This window comes from Galeopterus variegatus, unplaced genomic scaffold (assembly GCF_000696425.1).
Source record: "Galeopterus variegatus unplaced genomic scaffold, G_variegatus-3.0.2 Scaffold90, whole genome shotgun sequence".
Lineage (NCBI taxonomy): Eukaryota > Metazoa > Chordata > Mammalia > Dermoptera > Cynocephalidae > Galeopterus > Galeopterus variegatus.
In genome coordinates this window covers 515,982-535,357 of record NW_007726201.1, presented here as the reverse complement: position 1 = coordinate 535,357, position 19,376 = coordinate 515,982, and the positions used below count along the sequence as shown (strand labels likewise).

Sequence of the window (19,376 nt, the reverse complement as noted above, 5' to 3'; positions counted from 1 at the left end):
TTAAGACTCAAGAATAATGCTCTTTGGCTTGATCCTTTGTCCTCCAGGCCCACTGGGATGGTGGCCCCACTCCCTTGGTTGGAGGTGTCAGCATCACCTCTAAGGCCCTGGACTACTATAGCAAGGACCACTGAAACTGAGGAGTCGGCCCCACCTTCTGTAACTGAGGAGGAAACAGCCCTGCCTTCAGGGTCATTCTGCCACATAGCTCTCTTGGCTCATCCTGTAGAATCCTGCAGTAGAATCCAGCAGCCTTCCCTCATTTGTCTTGCCTCTGTCCCCTTCAGCCCAAGTCAGTAGCATTTCACTTTATCATATGATTGTCCAACCACACCCTAGGTCTTCTCTCCAGAACATGCTTTCTCATTTTTTACAGTATGGATAGACTGATAATTTTCTAAATTAGTTTCCTTTTGCATAACAGTTTCTTCAGTTTATCTCTCTCTGCTCACATTTTATTGTAAGCAGCAAAAAGAAGCTACGCTATACTCTCAACACTTTGCTTAGAAATCTCCTCTGCTAAATATCCAGGTTTATCACTCACAAGATCTGCCTTTAAAAAAATACTAGGACACAATTCAGCCAAGTTTTTTGTCACTTTATACCTAGGATTGCCTTTCTTTTAGTGTCTAATAACATGTTTTGCATTTCCACTTGAGGCCTTGTCAGAAGCACCTTTTTCCATGTCTCTTCAAGGTGCTTTCTAACCTGTATCTCAAAACTCTTTTTGTTTCTACACATTACCCAGTTCCAAAGCTACTAGCACACTTTTAGATATTTGTTGTAGTGGCACCCCACTGCTTGGCACCAAAATCGGTATTGGTCAGGCTTCTCCAGAGAAACAGAACTAACAGGATGTATAGATAGGAAGATAGGTTGAGTTTTATTTTAAGGAATTGGTTCGTACAGTAGTGGAGGTACAAATCCAGAATTTGCAGGGCAGGCATCAGGCTGGAGACCCAGGGACGAGTTACAGTCTGAGTCTTAAGGCAAGCCTGCTGGCAGAATTCCTTCTTGCTCAGGGGGAGACCACTCTTTGTTCTGTTAAGGCCTTCAACTGATTGAGTGAGGTCCATCCACATCATGGAAGGTACTGTGCTTTGCTCGTAGTCCACCAATTGAAATGTAGATCTCATCCAGAAAACATACCATAGAAACATCAGAATGTTGGAGCAAATATATGGGCACTGTGGCTTCACCATGTTAACACACAAAATTAACCATTATAGTTTTTACTGCAGTTTTATCTCTTTCCTTTTTAGGTCCCTTTGAAATCAATCAGACATGTCAGCTTTCAAGATGAGGATGAGATTGTCAGAATAAACCCTCGAGATATCTTAATACGTCGCTATGCAGACTACAGACATCCTGACATGTGGAAAAATGACTTGGACAGAGATGATACTGATGCCAGTATTCACTTTTCTAAACCAGACAGTAAAAAATCAGACTATCTGTACTCTTTTGGGGACGAGACTAAGTTAAGTTCACTCAAAGACTCTGTGGTATTTAAGACACAGCCTTCCTCGTTAAAATTTAAGAAGTCAAAACGAAGAAAAGAGGATGGTGAACGTTCTCGCTGTGTATACTGCCAGGAAAGGTTTAATCATGAAGAAAATGGCAGGGGAAAATGTCAGGATGCTCCAGACCCTATTAAAAGATGCATATATCAAGTTAGTTGTATGCTCTGCGCAGAGAGCATGTTGTATCATTGTATGTCAGACTCAGAGGGAGATTTTTCTGATCCTTGTTCATGTGACACTAGCGATGACAAGTTCTGCTTACGATGGTTAGCCCTGGTAGCTTTGTCTTTCATTGTACCATGTATGTGCTGCTACGTCCCTTTGAGAATGTGCCATCGCTGTGGTGAGGCATGTGGGTGCTGTGGTGGGAAACATAAAGCTGCTGGATGAAATGATCCAGTGCCAAAATGAGCTTAAAATCTTTGTTTCCAAGAATTAGCTAACTTGGATTTGTGGAAGCTTTTGGCAAGCAACATGAAATCTTGCCTGGTATTGGGGCCACACGTGGAGGAAGCAGAACTTGTCAATTCTTGGCATTTCACAAATGCTAGCCATGCCTAACTTTTTCCCTTGAGTGCATGGCATGTTTATTACAGGTTGTAGAGTATTTGCAGAAGGAAACCATTTCTGGTTGTTGGCTATAAAAAGTCAGCATAAAATATGATCCAACTAAAAGGGATTAATTTTTGGCATTTTTTGTATATTTATGTATTAGGTGATGGGACTTTTGAAAGTTTGAATTCATTAGGACATGAACTAAAATTAAAAGTGCACTAGGGGACAGTACATTTCAATCTAAGAAAAGTTAACACTTGGGAATTATAAGATGTAAAACAAGTGCAACTAAATCATTTATTAGTTGTTTTTTGAAAGCAATTTTATGTATAAATAACAAATGTTTATATTTAACTAAATGTAAGGTACGAATTATTATGTATTAAACTTTTCTTCTCCTTCCTAGTTCTGAAGTAGATATACATGTATCTACTGTCACATTCCATATATTTTGAATATTTAACTCATCTAGTTAATGTTTTTATTCCATGTGAATGATTTGATATTTTCATCCTCATTTCTCTTTGGCTACCATTTATATTGAGTTATATCTGTACATTCTGGTAATCTTAAAATCCTTTAAAATATTCTAATAGCCTTGAGTGACCAACTTTTTTTTAAAGCACAGATATAATTGTCTAATGTTCTAATGGGAACGTAACACTTATTTTTATATAAAAAGAATGAGTAAACATTACAGAAAAAATTTAGTTGTTTTGTTTTTTGTGGTATTCAACCAGCAAGTTGTTTTCTTTCAGAGCTTCCTCCTTCAAAAAATTTTACCGCATTTACAAATGTTTTACAAGGCAAAAGTGTAACTGGATAGTTAGTGTAAAACAGTTTCCTCTTGAGATCTTCATTTATCATTCTACAAAACCAGAATATGTTCAGCTGTGTTAGTAATTTTTTAGCTTAATCCTCAGTGCTTATTATTCACATAACAATGATAACTTTTCTCAGTTGCATTTATTTTTGTTTAAACTGTCCAAAAGCAAAATTATTTTGTTAAAATGTGTGCTAAACTATCCCAGGAAAATATTTAGTCCAACATCGTGAATGAAATATCTTGTGCATATAAATTTATTTCTTTTCAGAGCATTGTATTACTGGATGTTTAATTTACAAAGTAGTTGGATAAATGTTCCAACAAACTGTTTAAAGTACCTTGCAGTCAAATTGTTTTGGTTTTTTTTTTTTTAAGGTGTGACATTGAAACTCTAACCAGGAGAGGGATTCTTTAAGATCATTTTCTTAGAGGGATAAAGTTAAAAAGTGTGCCTTTTTTTAGTTTCAGAGGTGATAAAAATGAAAACCACACTACCATTTGAAGCTCATTTTCTATGCAGGTTTTTAAATGTCATTTATGTATTCTTTTTACATATCACACTTAAGCTTGTGTTAGCTTTCTTCTTTTGCCCCAGATCAAACAAATGTATATAACACTATCTGTCTGTAAAATACTTTTTTTTTAAGAAAGCATTTATATTTATATGACAGCTTGAACTGACAACATTGTGTATATAGATCATCTTGAAGTATTATTTCACATTGAAAAGAAGAAAAATATATTGATAACTATAGATGTTATGAAGAAGAGGTTATTTCTAGTTTTGTACTAAAAATCAATTGGATGAACTAAATCCAAAACATGACACTGTAGCAGCAGTTTTAAGTCTTATTTTTACTGTTTATATATTTGGACGCTGCTCTACACCAGATGATCTTCATCCCTGAAGTTTTCAACTAAACTTGGTTTCCTAGAATAGACTGTTAACTTTCAAACTTACCTTTTATTGGTGAAATGGAAATAATTTGTTTTCCTTGTGAATTTTCATATTTGTAAGTGCTGAATTTATAATTCAGGTTTGAGCAAGGTGTGACTAACTGAAGAAAATGACTTGCTGGCTATATAGGAAAATGCTGTGGAAATGAACTGTATATACTTCCGGGAAGAACAAATTTAATCATTTCTTCTGTTAAGCACTAATCAGTATAGTGCAACTCCTGGTTCTGTACTGTATTTTATATGCAACATATATGCTTTAATATTTTAATGTTTGTGCATTAATATTTTCAATTTGTTTAACCACTTTGCTGCTAAGATTTTGCCATCCCATCCCCATTTTTTCCTTTACAGTTTTAAACAGATTTCTTCATTAAAAACTATGGTGATGAAATGGTTTTTTATTTCACCTTGGATCTTTAGAGTTAACACACCCAGTTTCCATATCAGTTTTAAAAGACTAACTGATAATATAATGTTATCTGAATTCCTATGTGGAGATTTTCTCTTGAGTAGATTAGAATTCCTTTGTGAATACAAATGGGTAGTTTAAATCTATGATTCTTAGACATGTGTATAGGTACATTCAGGAACATTTTCTCATTCTGTATCCACATTTGGCACTGCCAATTGGCTCTTCATCTAAAACTTTTCTCTTTGTTTTTAATCTAATAGTATAAGCAAATGGCTCAACAAAACTGCTTAAGTAGTAGTAAATATTGAAAATGAAATCATCTAGATGGCATAGCAAGAAACACTTTGGTCTGATGAGCTTGTTTTGTTCAGAATTAATTCTTAAATGACATTTCTCCTGGCTTCACAGGGAAGTCATTTTGATTTCTGAAGAAATATGAGGTGTGGAACTTCAGCACCATCTACTGGACAATTTCCAGACTAGAGATGTGAGATGGCAATAGGGATCTGACAGGGTTTCATCATTACTACCAGTAAAGGGCTATTTAAGTGGTGGCTACCTCCTATGGGGAAACTAGGAGTAAGAAATATCTCAAAGGGACTATAAAATGATCCTTTTCCCTAATGCATCTTGCTGGTTGCTGAAAGATTTTAAGCACTTTTCTCTTACATATCCTGTTTTAAAATATTTATTGATATTTGGAACTGGCAGTCAAACTTAATGGATGTGCTGAGGCATTTATAGAACCAGTTCCTTCAACTTGCAAAAGCCATTACCATAATGGTATTCTTGTTTTTCCTCCCATTGCTAGTCGGGGGCAATTTTTTTTGAAAAAAAATTAACAAAATCACCTGTATTTTATCATGACAACTTCAGAGAGATTGTGTGTGTATGTTTCTGAGTTGATGAGGGGGCAGGGGTTAAAATTTAAAGGGAAAAACTTGAAACTACCTATTTTCAATTCAGCAGTGCCTAAAATGAGCTTTTGAGGTAATACAAATGCACTTTCAATTCATGTGTATAGTGCCATCTGATATCTTGGGTAAGTCTTGCTTTTACTTTTCTTTTTCTTTCCCCCTTCCCCTTTAATTGAATGGCACAGAGATGTTTCTTAACATCCATGTAAGTCTCCAGATTACAGGAAACATGTATTTTCCTCTAGACAGGCAATGTAAAGAATTTTAAGATGTTTCTTTTGTTGAAATTTACTTTAAGTTTTGTAATTACACTTGGAAATCTGTGTTTAAGAGTGGGTTTCTAATTAGAGCCCAAAGGTGCATTAAGCAAATATAACATTTTTCTACATAAAAATTTTAAAACATAGTTACCTGAAAAACACAGATTCTTTACTAGATATTATTCTCATTCTTGATTTGACTTCCATGATCACATTCCTAAGTATAAGGGAATGTAGTAGAAACTTGCATTATTGTTGCACTAAGAAAAACAAAAATTAACCTATAAATCATGATAATAATAGCATCATAAGGTGTTTTGCAGAGTCAAATGTAAAAAAATGATTTTTTTGTTTTAAAGAAACAACCTGAGGTGATTTATATAAACAAAAAAAAAAAAAAAAAAAAAGGGCTTTAAGGTATTTAGGTATTGTTTGCCTAGCAGCCAGGTGGTTATAAAACTTTCATATTCTTTGGTACACTGATAAATGTTAGTCATTGTTCCTGAAAGCTTCTTAAATTGCATAAGTTGTTAGTTTTGAAATTTTTCAAGAATAATCTAGTTGAAAAACCTTTGTATTAGAGATACACATAGATTTTTGTGAACATTTCCAGTGTGTAGTGTCATTTGCTTTCTGTTGACCTCAAAAGTGCCTCACATGTATATTATTTCCATTAAAAGCTTGACTGCATTCTTTCTAATAAGCAATGAAAAATTGTTTAACTCATGTCATAATGTATCTCCTCAGATATAGTTGACTAGCTAGTTTTGAGTATATAATGTAAATATGCATATATAAGTTTGTAATTGTTTTTGTTACATTATACCCATGTAATTGGACATATCAGATGATAAAAGAATTTGTTTTAATGGTTCCCCTCCTCCCTTGAATTACCTGATTAAATCTATCATGAAATATAAAAGGACTTTTTCTTACTCTTCTAGAGCATGGCAAATTATCACATAAGAGATAATAATTACTAAAAGAGAAAGTAACAGTGAAAATGGAAGCTTTTGATTATAATTTTTTTAGTTCCATTCTTTAAAGGTATATATTTTTAAATGAAAGTTCACATGTAGTTCATCTTATTGACATTTTTCCTTGATTGTATCTAGATTTTTCTTAGTCTGTTATCTAATAAATTATATTAACTGGCTTGGGACCATGTTGCAGCTAAGTCTGGATTAGCCACCTTAAATATGTGGCAGATGTTTAACCCAAGACTACTACTGATTTTTGTGTGTTCTAGTCAGTTTCACAGTTTCACTTAACTTGCAATATATATGAAAATAATAATCCAAATGAAAAATTATTAGGACAGTTTTCTACTCAAAAATCAGTGTAAACATGAGTAACTTTTGGATTACTATGTTACAGATGTATTTATCTGAAAACCAAAAATACCTTTACCATGAATTATTAAATGTAGTCTCATGCTTATTTATAGGTTTTCAGAAATTTGCTTAATATTCTTCATATCAAGTTAATACCCACAAGTAAGTAGAATAGTTTTTATGTCAGAAAAATTGAAACTAGGTTTCCTGCTTGGCCATCTATATAATGTCATACAGACAGTGCTCCTTAAAGAAAAAATACCGGTATTAATACTACCAGTGGAAAGCTGGAGTCAATTACTTTAAAATTAACTACTCAGATTTGCAGTTTTAGGGAGATCCTTGAAATGATGGTTCAAAAAAATGCATTCATAGTAAAAGTATAACAAAATCGCAGTTGGAATGTTTTCATTTGTTTTTATTTTTGTTATTTAATATATTTTATACATGGTAACTTTTAATCTTCAGATAACCCTGTAATGCAAATATTATCCTCCTCATTTTACTAAGGAGGAGATATATGCTTCAAGAGATTAAAAACTGTTCCCAAGATCACATAAGAGACACCAGGATTTGAACCAAATTCTGACTCCAAAGCCCATGCTTTTAGTCCCAATGCAGTTTTGCTTTTCTGTTACAGGGATTACAGATGTACTACTAGAATAATTAAATTACTCTGTTAAAGTGAAATTCTATTTATTATCCGAAGCTGGAATAATTTCTTAATTCCCACTCCCTATTGTTTCATTTCTGGGCCTCCTATTCATCTATCTCACTAAGTTGTGGAATGCTATACACAGCGGTAAGGGGAAATCTTTATAATTAGGAGAATAAAATTGTAATCTTTCAGATATCAAGCTATGTCGATTGTGAGCTGAATCAATGGGAAACACTAAAAACATACAATCCAATGTGTGGTATTGTTCATTTTACTCAGTTGGTGGCATTTTCACCAAAGCTGGGGTACTTCACCTTGAGGCAATAGAAACAATGCTCTCAAATAAGTCTTTTGTATACTGTACTTTTTTTGTTTTCTGAATGGTGAGCCATCCATGTGAGTTATTCCACAAAACCTGTCATTGAAACCAGAGTTGTGTTTATTATCAGGGCTATTTCTTAAACGTGTTAGAATGATAAGACTCGTGTCCCTTCTTCCCTCAGACTTAAAATTGCTAGTTCTGCTAACCTGGAAATAATTTATAGTAACCAAGAGCCTATGTGCATTAGGAATCAAGGAGGACAGGAAGGATTTGAGAATTTCCAATATTGAAGTGATCGAGATAATTATCTCTGGATGATAAGATTTAGGGAAACCTGCTTAACTTACGTTTTCATCGCTTTAATTTTGTATTGCCAAATTGTAAGATACCAATTTAAATGTGCATTTTGTTTTTCTTTTTAAACTGTACTGTGATACACACATAAGATCTTACAGATTTTACTTGTCAAAACATAAAGGCCTATTTTGTGCCCTCCATATTTTCCTACCTCCTTTATCCTGTTACAGGACTAATGTCTCCAACTTCTCTAAATCTATGAGGGAAAGAATTCATGGAGAAGAAATTTTCAGCAGTATAATATACATATTTTTTAATTTTTGTATTCTGCCCAAGAAAGGCTCGCAAGCTAAATTTATGTCTTTCATTGGTAGAGGAAACCAGCGTTTCACTGTTTCTTAAATTTAAGAGAAAACAAAGTTGTGTAAATTCATTAGCTCCTAGCTAGCTAATAGTTCTTCTTAAAATATCAAAGTAAAATGTTAACAGATAGCATCATACTCCAGAGTTCTAAGAAGAAAATGGAGATCCAAACCAAATAAATAATAAGATGGCTGATAAAAGTTTAGTGAATTCACTGAAGTTTTAGGGCTTAGAGGCATGTTATCTATTATACAATTATTTAATATATATAATAAATATATAATATTAATATATAGTAATTATAGATTTAATGTACAATATGTGATATATAATAAATATATGAAGGTACTTCAAAAAGTTTGCAGAAAAATAGAATTAAAAGATAATATGGGGGCCGGCCCGGTGGCGCACTGCTACAGTGCGCCGCTTGGGAAGCGCTGCGGCGCTCCCGCCGAGGGTTCGGATCCCACATACAGACCGGTTCCCGCTCACTGGCTGAGCGAGGTGCGGGAGCAACACTGAGGGTTGCAATCCCGTGGCCGGTCCCGGTCCGGTACGGGCGCGACACTGAGGGTTGCAATCGGTTGCCGGTCACGAAAAAAGACGAAAAGGAGGGAGCAACACTGAGGGTTGCAATCCCGTGGCCGGTCCCGGTCCGGTACGGGCGCGACACTGAGGGTTGCGATCGGTTGCCGGTCACGAAAAAAGACGAAAAGGAAAAAAAAAAAAAAGATAATATGAATTCCATAAACTTTTGAAGTACCCTCATATTGTACAAAACATATAAAAAGATGCCTTTCAGCCCTAAAACTTCAGTGAATTCACCAACTTTATTAGTCAATTTATCTGTTATCTATTATTATCTAGTACAACACTCTCATTTTGCAAATGTAATGAGGTACAAGAAGGTTTAGATATTAGTGCACAGTCATTCACTTATACAGTACCACAACCTGCACTATAACCCATACATCCAACTGCCTAAAGTGCACCTCTCGCAAGGCACCTCAAATTCAATATGCCCAAAACTGACTTTATGATTTTACCCATTCCTCAAATCTTTTTTCTCCTCTCTGCCATGATTGATGGTGACACTGAGGTAGGAAGACAGACATGAGCAATAGAGGGCTGGGCGATGGCTCTGTGGATGTTCTAACTCCACCCAAGGACCACCCTGGAACTTTCCAACCTCCCCCCCCCTATTTTGTAGGAACTGGAACTGGAGTCAAGTCAGATTAATTTGGTTTCTAGCACCTGGGCAGCCTGTAGCAGTCCGCACTCACACTGACCTTTGCCTCATTATAATAAAATTAGCATTGCGGTGTTTGACCCCCACCCACAGTGGGTTTTTCTGCATGCCTTGTGGATAAGAACATGCACAGAAGGAAAACAGTCACATAACCCACAAGTGCCAATCAAGTGACATAGAAATACCTGCCACAATGACACACCTCAGGACCACCCAAAATCTAGTCAAATATACTCTTCAACCCAAAAATTAACTTGAGACTATTGTCTCCCTTGACTTGGCCCATTCCTCTCTTGGAACATACTTCAATAAACTTTGCCTTGCTTTGTTTTCATTTCCCTGATCTATGATTCTTCACTGCACTGGCGAAAGGGACCGAGGAATCACCAAAATTCCAGTAGCATCTTTTAGTGCCGTGACTCGGATCAGAGAAAACTATTATTTTACCTTTACTCCCTTCTTTTCTTCACCAATGTTGTCTGTTTGACCCAGCCTTTGGTCACGAACAAACCTCTTAACAGGAATGCTTAATCAGAATTTACCCAATCAACATTCAATGGAGACACTATCCTCTCCATCCAGCAAGTCATTGGTGGATAATATGGGCCTCACTACTGTCCACCCATTTTTTCCAGATGGTAGAGACATCTATCTCTGGACCTTAAAGTTCTGGGGCGCCAGTCTTCAGAATCAAGACCCCAGGAGGCTGGGCTCTCTAATTTTCAGGTTTTCCTTGTTGGATTGGGTGTTTACAATTTAAAACAGAAAAACCTCTAATTCCCCTGGGATCCTTTGTGATATAAGCAATTGGAATCAACTTAACCCTCCTCCCACCAAAATATAAAAAAAAAATCCAAAATTTATTTACCTTTGTAAAGTATTTTAGCCATAATATCGACTTGATAAAGGGTCATGGCCAGCAGATGGGACTATTGACCAGGACACTATAAATCAACTTAATATCTTTTGTCGACAATATGGGAAAACCTCAGAAATACCTTATGTCCAATTGTTTTCATTACTAATAGAAAGTAACAATTTCTATTCCAAACACAAATTTCCTTCTTTATCATTAACACTTATTTCCATTATCCCGTCAGCATGCCCTTATGCCAGGGCCACCTTTATTGCCACCTTCGAAGGTTTGCCTCCTGGTGGAGACAGCTGGGGGAATTTGGTCCTCAGCTCATTCATAAGCCTTTCTCACTTACAGAATTAAGATCGATCTTGGGAGTTATTTGGTAATCCCAATGGGTCCATTGATGCTTTTCGAAACTTTACTTTGGCTTATGACCTAATTTTGAAGGATGTCATGATAATAATAAATCAATCTCTTTCAGATACTGAACACGAAAGGGTTTTAAAGGAGGCTAGAAAGTATGCCAATAGCCTCCATCTATCCAACACTAAGTATCCCACAGGGGAAATTGCTGTGCCTCCTGTAGATCCTGGTTGAGATTACCATAATACTAGCCAAAGATGGAAAAGGGACCATTTCCTAATATGCATGAAGGCCAGTGTTGAGGCAGGATGGCAGAAGGTCATTAGTTATTCTAAGGTATGGCCATTAGCCAGGAGCCTGGAGAAAATCCTACTGCCTTCCTAGAACAGCTCCAAGAGACCCTTATTAAATATACTATCCTGGATTTGGATTCTTATGGGGGTCAGGTCGTCTTGAAGGACAAATTCCTAACTCAATCTGCCCCTTACATAAGGCACAACCTCCAAAAGTTTATTCAAGAACCAGGGGCAATTTTAGATAAATTGTTAATGGCGGCTACCTCAGTTTTCTAGATGGAAGCCAAGGCTCAGGAGAAGGAAAGGAGAGAAACTAGACATGCCTGAATGTTGTCAGCTCTCCAGGACCAGCCACAGTCCAAAGGTATCCCACTCCCAATGACAAAAGGATGCCACTAAATGTGCCCTCTGCTATCAACTTGGACATTTGGCTAAGGAATGTCCCAATAAGAAGAGAACCCCTAAGACCACCTGCTACAAATGCAAGGAGGTGGGCCATTGGGATGTACTCTGCCCTTGGGTCAAAGGACACCTGCGTCAAAAGCGACCCCTAACATGCAGATAGTCATCCAGGACTGAAGAAGCCCCCTCCAGTCAGCCCCAACGCAGAAAATCTCCATCACTGGACTGGAACCAGGTGTACAAATGGACATGGCAGGTAGGACAATTACATTCCTTTGGATACTGAGACCACCTGTTTTGTCCCAATGTCCTTCTCCAGACCCTTTATCCTTCCTATCTAATACCATCCTATACTTAAATATCATATCATTTAAATAACTAATATTCTTTTTTTTTAACAACATCGACTTTTTGTCAGCTACCAACAATACCAGTCATCCCTTGACCACCATCAGAAGAATCAAAGACCATCCTATACTTAAATATCATATCATTTAAATAACTAATATTCTTTTTTTTTAACAACATCAACTTTTTGTCAGCTACCAACAATACCAGTCATCCCTTGACCACCATCAGAAGAATCAAAGACACAACCACAAGTGAACTAACACCTGCTAAGGTGTTATGCTTCAAAATTGTTGGGCACTTGACCTCCACGCATTTGCCCAAGGGGGAACTTGCATCTTCTTACATGAAAAATACTGTTTCTATGTTAATAAATCAGGAAAAATTGTAAGTAATCTGTGCCATCTCAAAGACCAAGCTAATAGGCTTCTTGAATCCAAGGAATTAGATTGGTCATTTTTTGGACTTTCTTGGAACTCATTTAAATGGCTTCTCACATTCTTGAGACCTCTCACCTCCATATTCCTATTACTATTGTTAGGACCTATTTTAATAAACTGTTTATGTAAATTTGTTTCTTCCAGAATTGAGGCCGTCAAACTCCAGATGGTACTGTCCTGGGGATACCAAGCCATCCCTCAAGAAAACTCATCTAATGTAGTCACTTGGATGAACATTGGAATCTCCTAGCCCTTGTTGACAGACAGCAAGTGTAAGGAACCCAATACCCCAAGAATGCCCCTCATCAACTCAGAATGTTTGTAGCTCAAATGACCCAAAGAATTGGGTTCCTATCACTTGAGGGAGGAATATTAGGTCAAAAGTGAGACATGAGCAACGGAGTGCTGGGCGATGGCTCTGCAGATATTTTAACTCCACCCAAGGACCACTCTGGAGTTTTCCAACCCACTCATTTTGTGGTCAGGTTTGTGATTGGCACATCCTGATAGCAAGGAACTGGGGAACCAAGCCAGATTAATTTGGTTTCTAACACCTGGGCAACCTGTAGTCTGACCTTTGCCTCATTATAATCTCATTATAATCAAATTAGTATTGTGGTTATTACCCCAACCCCCTGGGGTTTTTCTGTGTGCATTATGGGTAAGAGCATGTACAGAAGGAAAACAGTCGCATAACCCACAAGTGCCAAATCAAATGACATAGAGATACTCGTCACAGTGACACACCTCAGGACCACCCAAAATCTAGTCAAATATAATCTTCAACCCTAAAATTACTTGGGGCCGTTCTCTCCCTTGACTTGGCCCATTCCTGCCTTGGAATGTATTTCAGTAGACTTTGCTTTGCTTTGTTTTCCTTTCGCTGATCTGTAATTCTTTACTGCATTGGCGAAAGGGACTGAGGAATCACCCAAATTCTGGTAACAACACCACTGCCAATCCAGTTGCCTAAGACTGAAACCTGGTCATCATCCTTAATTTCTCATTTTCCCTTACTTTTCACTATTGATTCTCAAATTCCTATAGTTCTATTTATTAAGTGTTTCCCAAATCTGGCTATGTTCCTCTATCCCCACTGTCACTATTCTAGTAGAAGTCATCTCACACTACTGACATTGGAAATTAGGCATTAAATGAATCACTTGATTGTCTATTTTTAACGAGATGTCTGTATTTTAAATATGATTGGAAGGTGAAAGTACTTTATACTGCAACAAAATAGCAATAAAAATTTGTGATCTTCAGATTGAAATATCTCCAGATTTAGACAAAATTATAAAAATAGTTTGTTGTGAGATTGTGGAATCAAATGGTGGTGGCTTGAAAGAACAGTTCAGCATGTAGGACCAACTGGGGAAGTAAGTTAGTTGAACTACAGAATACAGGCTTATAGAAATAAGTTTAAATTCTTAAACTTTCAACTGTATGTGTTTACCTCAAACCCATTATTTTACTTAAGTAATTTAAGCTTGTTTGTTATTGTGGTTCTTTTCTGAGAGCTTGGGTGAAAGGAGAGTCTATTACTGGAAACTTTTGGAATCTTTTTGCTGATAGCACTGTAAGTAAATTAATAGCCCTATAATCAGGTGAACCTATATTCAAAAGGTTTTCTTTGCTCCTTACAAGTCATTTTTTGCTAAAGCAAGATCAAAAATAGCCTAGCTGGTTCAGATTTCTTCCCCTTTCTTAGGTCACATCTCCAGGCAAGCCTGACTACTTAAACAATGTTGGAGAGGTATGGTTTTTTTATGCTGTAGTCAGGGATGGCCCTGCACATAAGTGGGAGAAGAGCCACCCAGGTTAAAGAAGAGCACAAGCAAAGTCTATGAACAGAAGGGAGCTTGGCTTGTTGAAGGAACAGCAAGAAGGCTAATACTGCTAGAGGGCCTAGGGCAGCTTGTGGAAGGAGGTAAAGACAGACAGCCAGAACTTGTGGGAACTTGTAGTTCTTGGTAAGAAGTTCAGATTTTATTCTGAGGGTGATAGAAATCCACCAGGAGGTTTGAACAGGGAAATAAAACGATCTGGCTGTTGTGTGGCTTGTGGATTTTTTTTTTTTAATAGACACCCAAATACTGGTTTCAGATCTTGTTGGGTTGGTATCGTATTGCCTCAGGCTTTGTCCTAACCATTCCACTGAAATGCTCTCAACAAGGTCCCTCACTACCTTCACATTTCTAAATCTGGTGAATGTTTTTTAGACCTGACCTCACTGAGCAGCTTTTGATACATTCTTTGCTTGGCTTCCTTGACACTACACTGTCCTGGTTCCTCCTATTGCACTGGCCCCACCTCTCTTCTTTGCCGGATCCTTCACTTTCCAATCCCTACAAACTGGAATTGCCCAGGGTGCAGTAATAGATTTTCTTTTCCTAGCAATGCTCATCTCTTAAGGGATCTCATTCATTCTCATTGTTAAATGTCGTACATATGCTTGTGATATCCACCTTTAGATATTCTACTTGACATTTCCACTTGGATGTCTTATAGACATTTCAATTTTAATAAAGCCAAACAGAACACTTCAATTTCCTCTCCAAACCTGCTCCACCTTGAATATGCCTCATTTTAAGAAATGATCATAATTCACCCAGTTGCTCAAAGAGTTAGTCTTTTTGCCTCATGTTTCAAATCTAAACCATCAGCAAGAGACTCAGCTTATAGATTTCAAATCTGAATAGTTCTGACTATGTGCACCACTACCATCTCAGTCCAAGGTTTAATTATCTCTTGCCTATGCTTCTGTAACAGCTTTCTGCTTCTACTCTTTCACCCCTAGGTCTTTTATTTTAAGAATGATTTATTACATTATACTCATTATCACAGTATCAGGATTAATTGTTATTACATTGTTTTCTTAATTTGACAGTTATTTCCCTTATCCGGATACTTTCCTTCCCACTTGTACTTTGTGCACAGGTAATGAGGAAAGGGAACTTAACATTTATTATATGCCTTTTAGGTACCAGGCACTGTGTTGAACATATTCACATATATTATTTAATTACTCAGTAACTTTGTAGGCATGATTACTTACATTTCACAGATGAGGAAACTGAGGTCATATAGAAATTAAGAAACTTAACTACAGGGCCAGCCCAGTGGCGCACCACTACAGTGCGCCGCTTGGGAGTGCGACGGCGCTCCCGCCGAGGGTTCGGATCCCACATACAGACCGGTTCCCGCTCACTGGCTGAGCGAGGTGCGGGCGCAACACCGAGGGTTGCGATCCCGTTGCCGGTCACGAAAAAAGACAAAAAAAAAAAAAAACTTAACTACATTCCTAAGTGTAGGAGCTGAAATTTGAATCTTGGTCTTTCTGACTCTTTCCCGGCTTCTTTTCTGTCTCTCTGGGGTTTGTCTCCATTGTCCCCTCCTTAAATCTCTGGTTTCTCCTCTGCTTTTATTTCTGTTCCTTTATTGCTTTTGTTTAATCTACATTGTTTCCCTTTTTTTTGCCTTCAGATTTCTTCTTTGGTATTTTCTCTTATTATTCTGCATTTTCTCCTATCTTTCCCACAGATGACACTTAAATAATACTAAGTTTTCAAAGGACAGTCTGTGGGGTTAGCTTCATAACTCTCACCAATATCAGAGCCACTTAAAGATGTTGTATTAGTCCATTTTGTGTTGCTAGTTTTCTGTATTAGTCCGTTTTGTGTTGCTATAACAGAATTACCTGAGACTGGGTAATTTATAAAGAAGAGAGGTTTATTTGGCTTATGATTCTGGGACAGCTGCATCTGTCATGGGCCTCAGGCTGCTTCTACTCATGACAGAAAGTGGCAGGCAGCTGGCGGGTACAAGCAGATCACATGGCGAGAGGAAGCAAGAGAGAGGAAGCAAGAGAGAGAGAGAAGGTGCCAGGGTCTTTTTAAGCAACGAGCTCTCATGGGAACTAATAACACAAGAACTCACTCATTAATCTCCCCTTCCGCAGGGAGAGCATTAATCCATTCATGAGGGACCCACCCCCATAACTTAATCAGTTTCCAACACTGCCACATTGGAGATCAAATTTCCACATGAGTTTTGGAGGGGACAACACATCCAAACTCCATCATTCCGCCCCTGGCCCCCCAAAACTCATGTCACTCACACATACAAAATATAGTCAATCTATCCCAATAGTCCCAAAAGTCTTAGCTTGCTCCAGCACCAGCTTAAAAGTCCAAAGTCCAAAGTCTTTACCTCTCCCAGGCTGGTGTTCCACTCTGGTAGCTCCACAGGTCTGGGGTCTCCATGGCGGTCCCGCTCTCCTGGCTCCACTAGGCATGGCACTGTTGGGATTTCTCTGCTGCAACTCTGACCCCACATTTCTGCTTGGCATTGCTCTAGTGAAGGCTGTCTGCGGTGTCTCCACCCCTGCGGCAGATCTCTTCCTGGGCCCCCAGACTTTTCTATACATACTTTGAAATCTGGGTGGAGGCTCCCAAGCCTTCCCAGCTCTGTCATTCTGTGAGCCTGTAGAACTAACACCACGTGGACACCGCCTAGACTTCCAGCTTGTATTTTCCAAAGCTGCGGGTCCAACCACACCTGGGGCCAGTTTAGCCATGGCTGGAGCAGCCAAAGCAGCTGCGGTGCTGGTGCTGGAAGTAGCTTCTCCAGGTGGCCCTGGGCAGCCAGCCCATGGAGGGTGTCTTGGGCCTGTTTGCCAAGACCGTTCTCTCTCCCTAGGCCTTTGGGCCTGAAATGGAAGGGTTGGCCCCAGAGACTTCTGCAGTGCCTTCAGGGCCTTTTTCTCCTTCTCTTGATAATCCCTTTTCTTTGTACTGATCTTCTTAGCTAATGGTTTCTGGGCTGCACCATTGCATGCTCTGCTTCTCTACCACATGGCCGTGCTGCAAATTTTCCAAATCTTTACGCTCTTTTCCTGTTTTAAATTCTGGCTTTACATCATGCCTTTTCTGCCATAACTCAGCATAAGCTGTTAGAAATAACCATGCAGCGTCCTTAATGCTTTGCTGCTTGGAAATTTCTTCCACCAGATACTCTGGTTCACAACTCTTAAGTCCCACCTTCTACAACGTCCAAGGGCATGGACACAATGTAGCCAGGTTCCTTGCTATGGTGTAGCAAGGGTGATCTTCTGTCCAATTCCCAATAAGTTCCTCATTTCTCTCTGAGACCTCATCATCTGCATGGCCTTTACTGTCCACATTTCTATCAGCATTCTGCTCACCACCATGTAAGTCTCTAAGACATTCCAAACTTTCCCTCGTCTTTTTCTCTTCTTCTAAATCCTCCAAACTCCTCCAACCTTTGCCCATTACCCAGTTCCAAAGCTGCATCCACATTTTCAGGTATCTGTTTAGCAACACCCCACTCCTCAGTACCAATTTTCTGTTTAAGTATGTTTTGTGTTGCTATGACAGAAATACCTGAGACTGGGTAATTTATAAAGAAGAGAGGTTTATTTGGCTTATGATTCTGGGACAGCTGCATCTGTCATGGGCCTCAGGCTGCTTCTACTCATGACAGAAAGTGGCAGGCAGCTGGTGGGTACAAGCAGATCACATGGCGAGAGGAAGCAAGCGAGAGAGAGAAGGTGCCAGGGTCTTTTTAAGCAACGAGCTCTCATGGGAACTAATAACACAAGAACTCACTCATTAATCTCCCCTCCCCCAGGGAGAGCATTAATCCATTCATGAGGGATCCGCCCCCATGACTCAGTCAGTTTCCAACACTGCCACATTGGAGATCAAATTTCCACATGAGTTTTAGAGGGGACAACACATCCCAACTCCATCATCATCCAACAAAGAAAGCCTAGGACCAGATGGCTTCACTGCTGAATTCTACTAAACATTTGAAGAAGAACTAATACCAATTCTTCTCAAACTCTTTCAAAAAATTGAAGAGGGAATACTTCCAAACTCATTCTATTATGCCAGCATTACCCTCATACCAAAACTGGAAAAAGAAACAACAACAAAAGAAAACTACAGACCAATATTCCTAACGAACACAGATGCGAAGTTCCTCAAACAAGTACTAGCACATAGAATCCAGCAACACATAAAAAGATCATAAGATGATCAAGTGGGATTCATCCTGAGAATGCAAGGCTGGTTTAACATATGCAAATCCATAAATGTGATACATCACATCAACAGAATGAAGGAACAAAATCATATGATCATTTCAATAGATGCAGAAAAAGCATTTGATAAAATTCAACATCTCTTTATGATAAAAAAAAAACCACTCAATAAATTAGGTGTATAAGAAATGTACTTCAACACAATGAAGGCCATATATAATAAACACACAGCTAATATACTGAATGGACAAAAATTGGAGGCTTTTCCTCTACGATCTGGAAAAACACAAGGATGCCCACTTTCCCCACTCTTATTCAGCATAGTACTGTAAGTTCTAGGCAGTACAGTAGGGCAAGAGAAAGCAATGATGAACATTCACATTGGAATGGAGGAAGTCAAACTATCTCTATTTACAGATGACATAATTCTGTACATAGAAAACACTAAATACCCCACCAGAAAATTGCTAGAACTAATAAATGAATTCAGTATAGTGGCAGGATACAAAACCAACACAGAAAAATCAATAGCCTTCCTATGCACCAATAACAAAAGAGCCAAAAGAAAAAATAAAGTGATTCCATTCACAGTAGCTACCAAAAAAATAAAATAACTAGGAATAAACTTAACAAAGGAGGTAAAAGACCTCTACAATGAAAACTATAAAACATTGGTGAAAAAAATTGAAGAGGACACAAATAAATGGAAAGATATCTCATGTTCATGGGTAGGAAGAATTAACATCATCAAAATGTCCATATTACCCAAAGCAACCTACACATTCAATGCAATCCTTATCAAAATACCAATGACATTCCTCACAGAAATAGAACAATCTTAAAATTTGTATGGAACCACAAAAGACCTCATACAGCTAAAGCAAACTTGAACAAAAAGAGAAAAGTTGGAGGCATCACACTTCCT

The 19,376-nt window shown here is 38.0% G+C and overlaps 1 protein-coding gene across 1 annotated transcript in view; it reads left to right on the top strand.

Annotated features, from left to right (window-relative positions):
- Positions 1–6,375, top strand: part of SPRED1 (sprouty-related, EVH1 domain containing 1) — a 118,779-nt gene extending 112,404 nt beyond the window's left edge. Inside the window, exon 7 of the mRNA XM_008581105.1 lies at positions 1,263–6,375. Coding sequence (XP_008579327.1) covers positions 1,263–1,913 — 651 coding nt within the window. The 3' untranslated portion in view covers positions 1,914–6,375. The remainder of the gene's footprint in view (positions 1–1,262) is intronic.
- Positions 6,376–19,376: the final 13,001 nt, after the last annotated feature.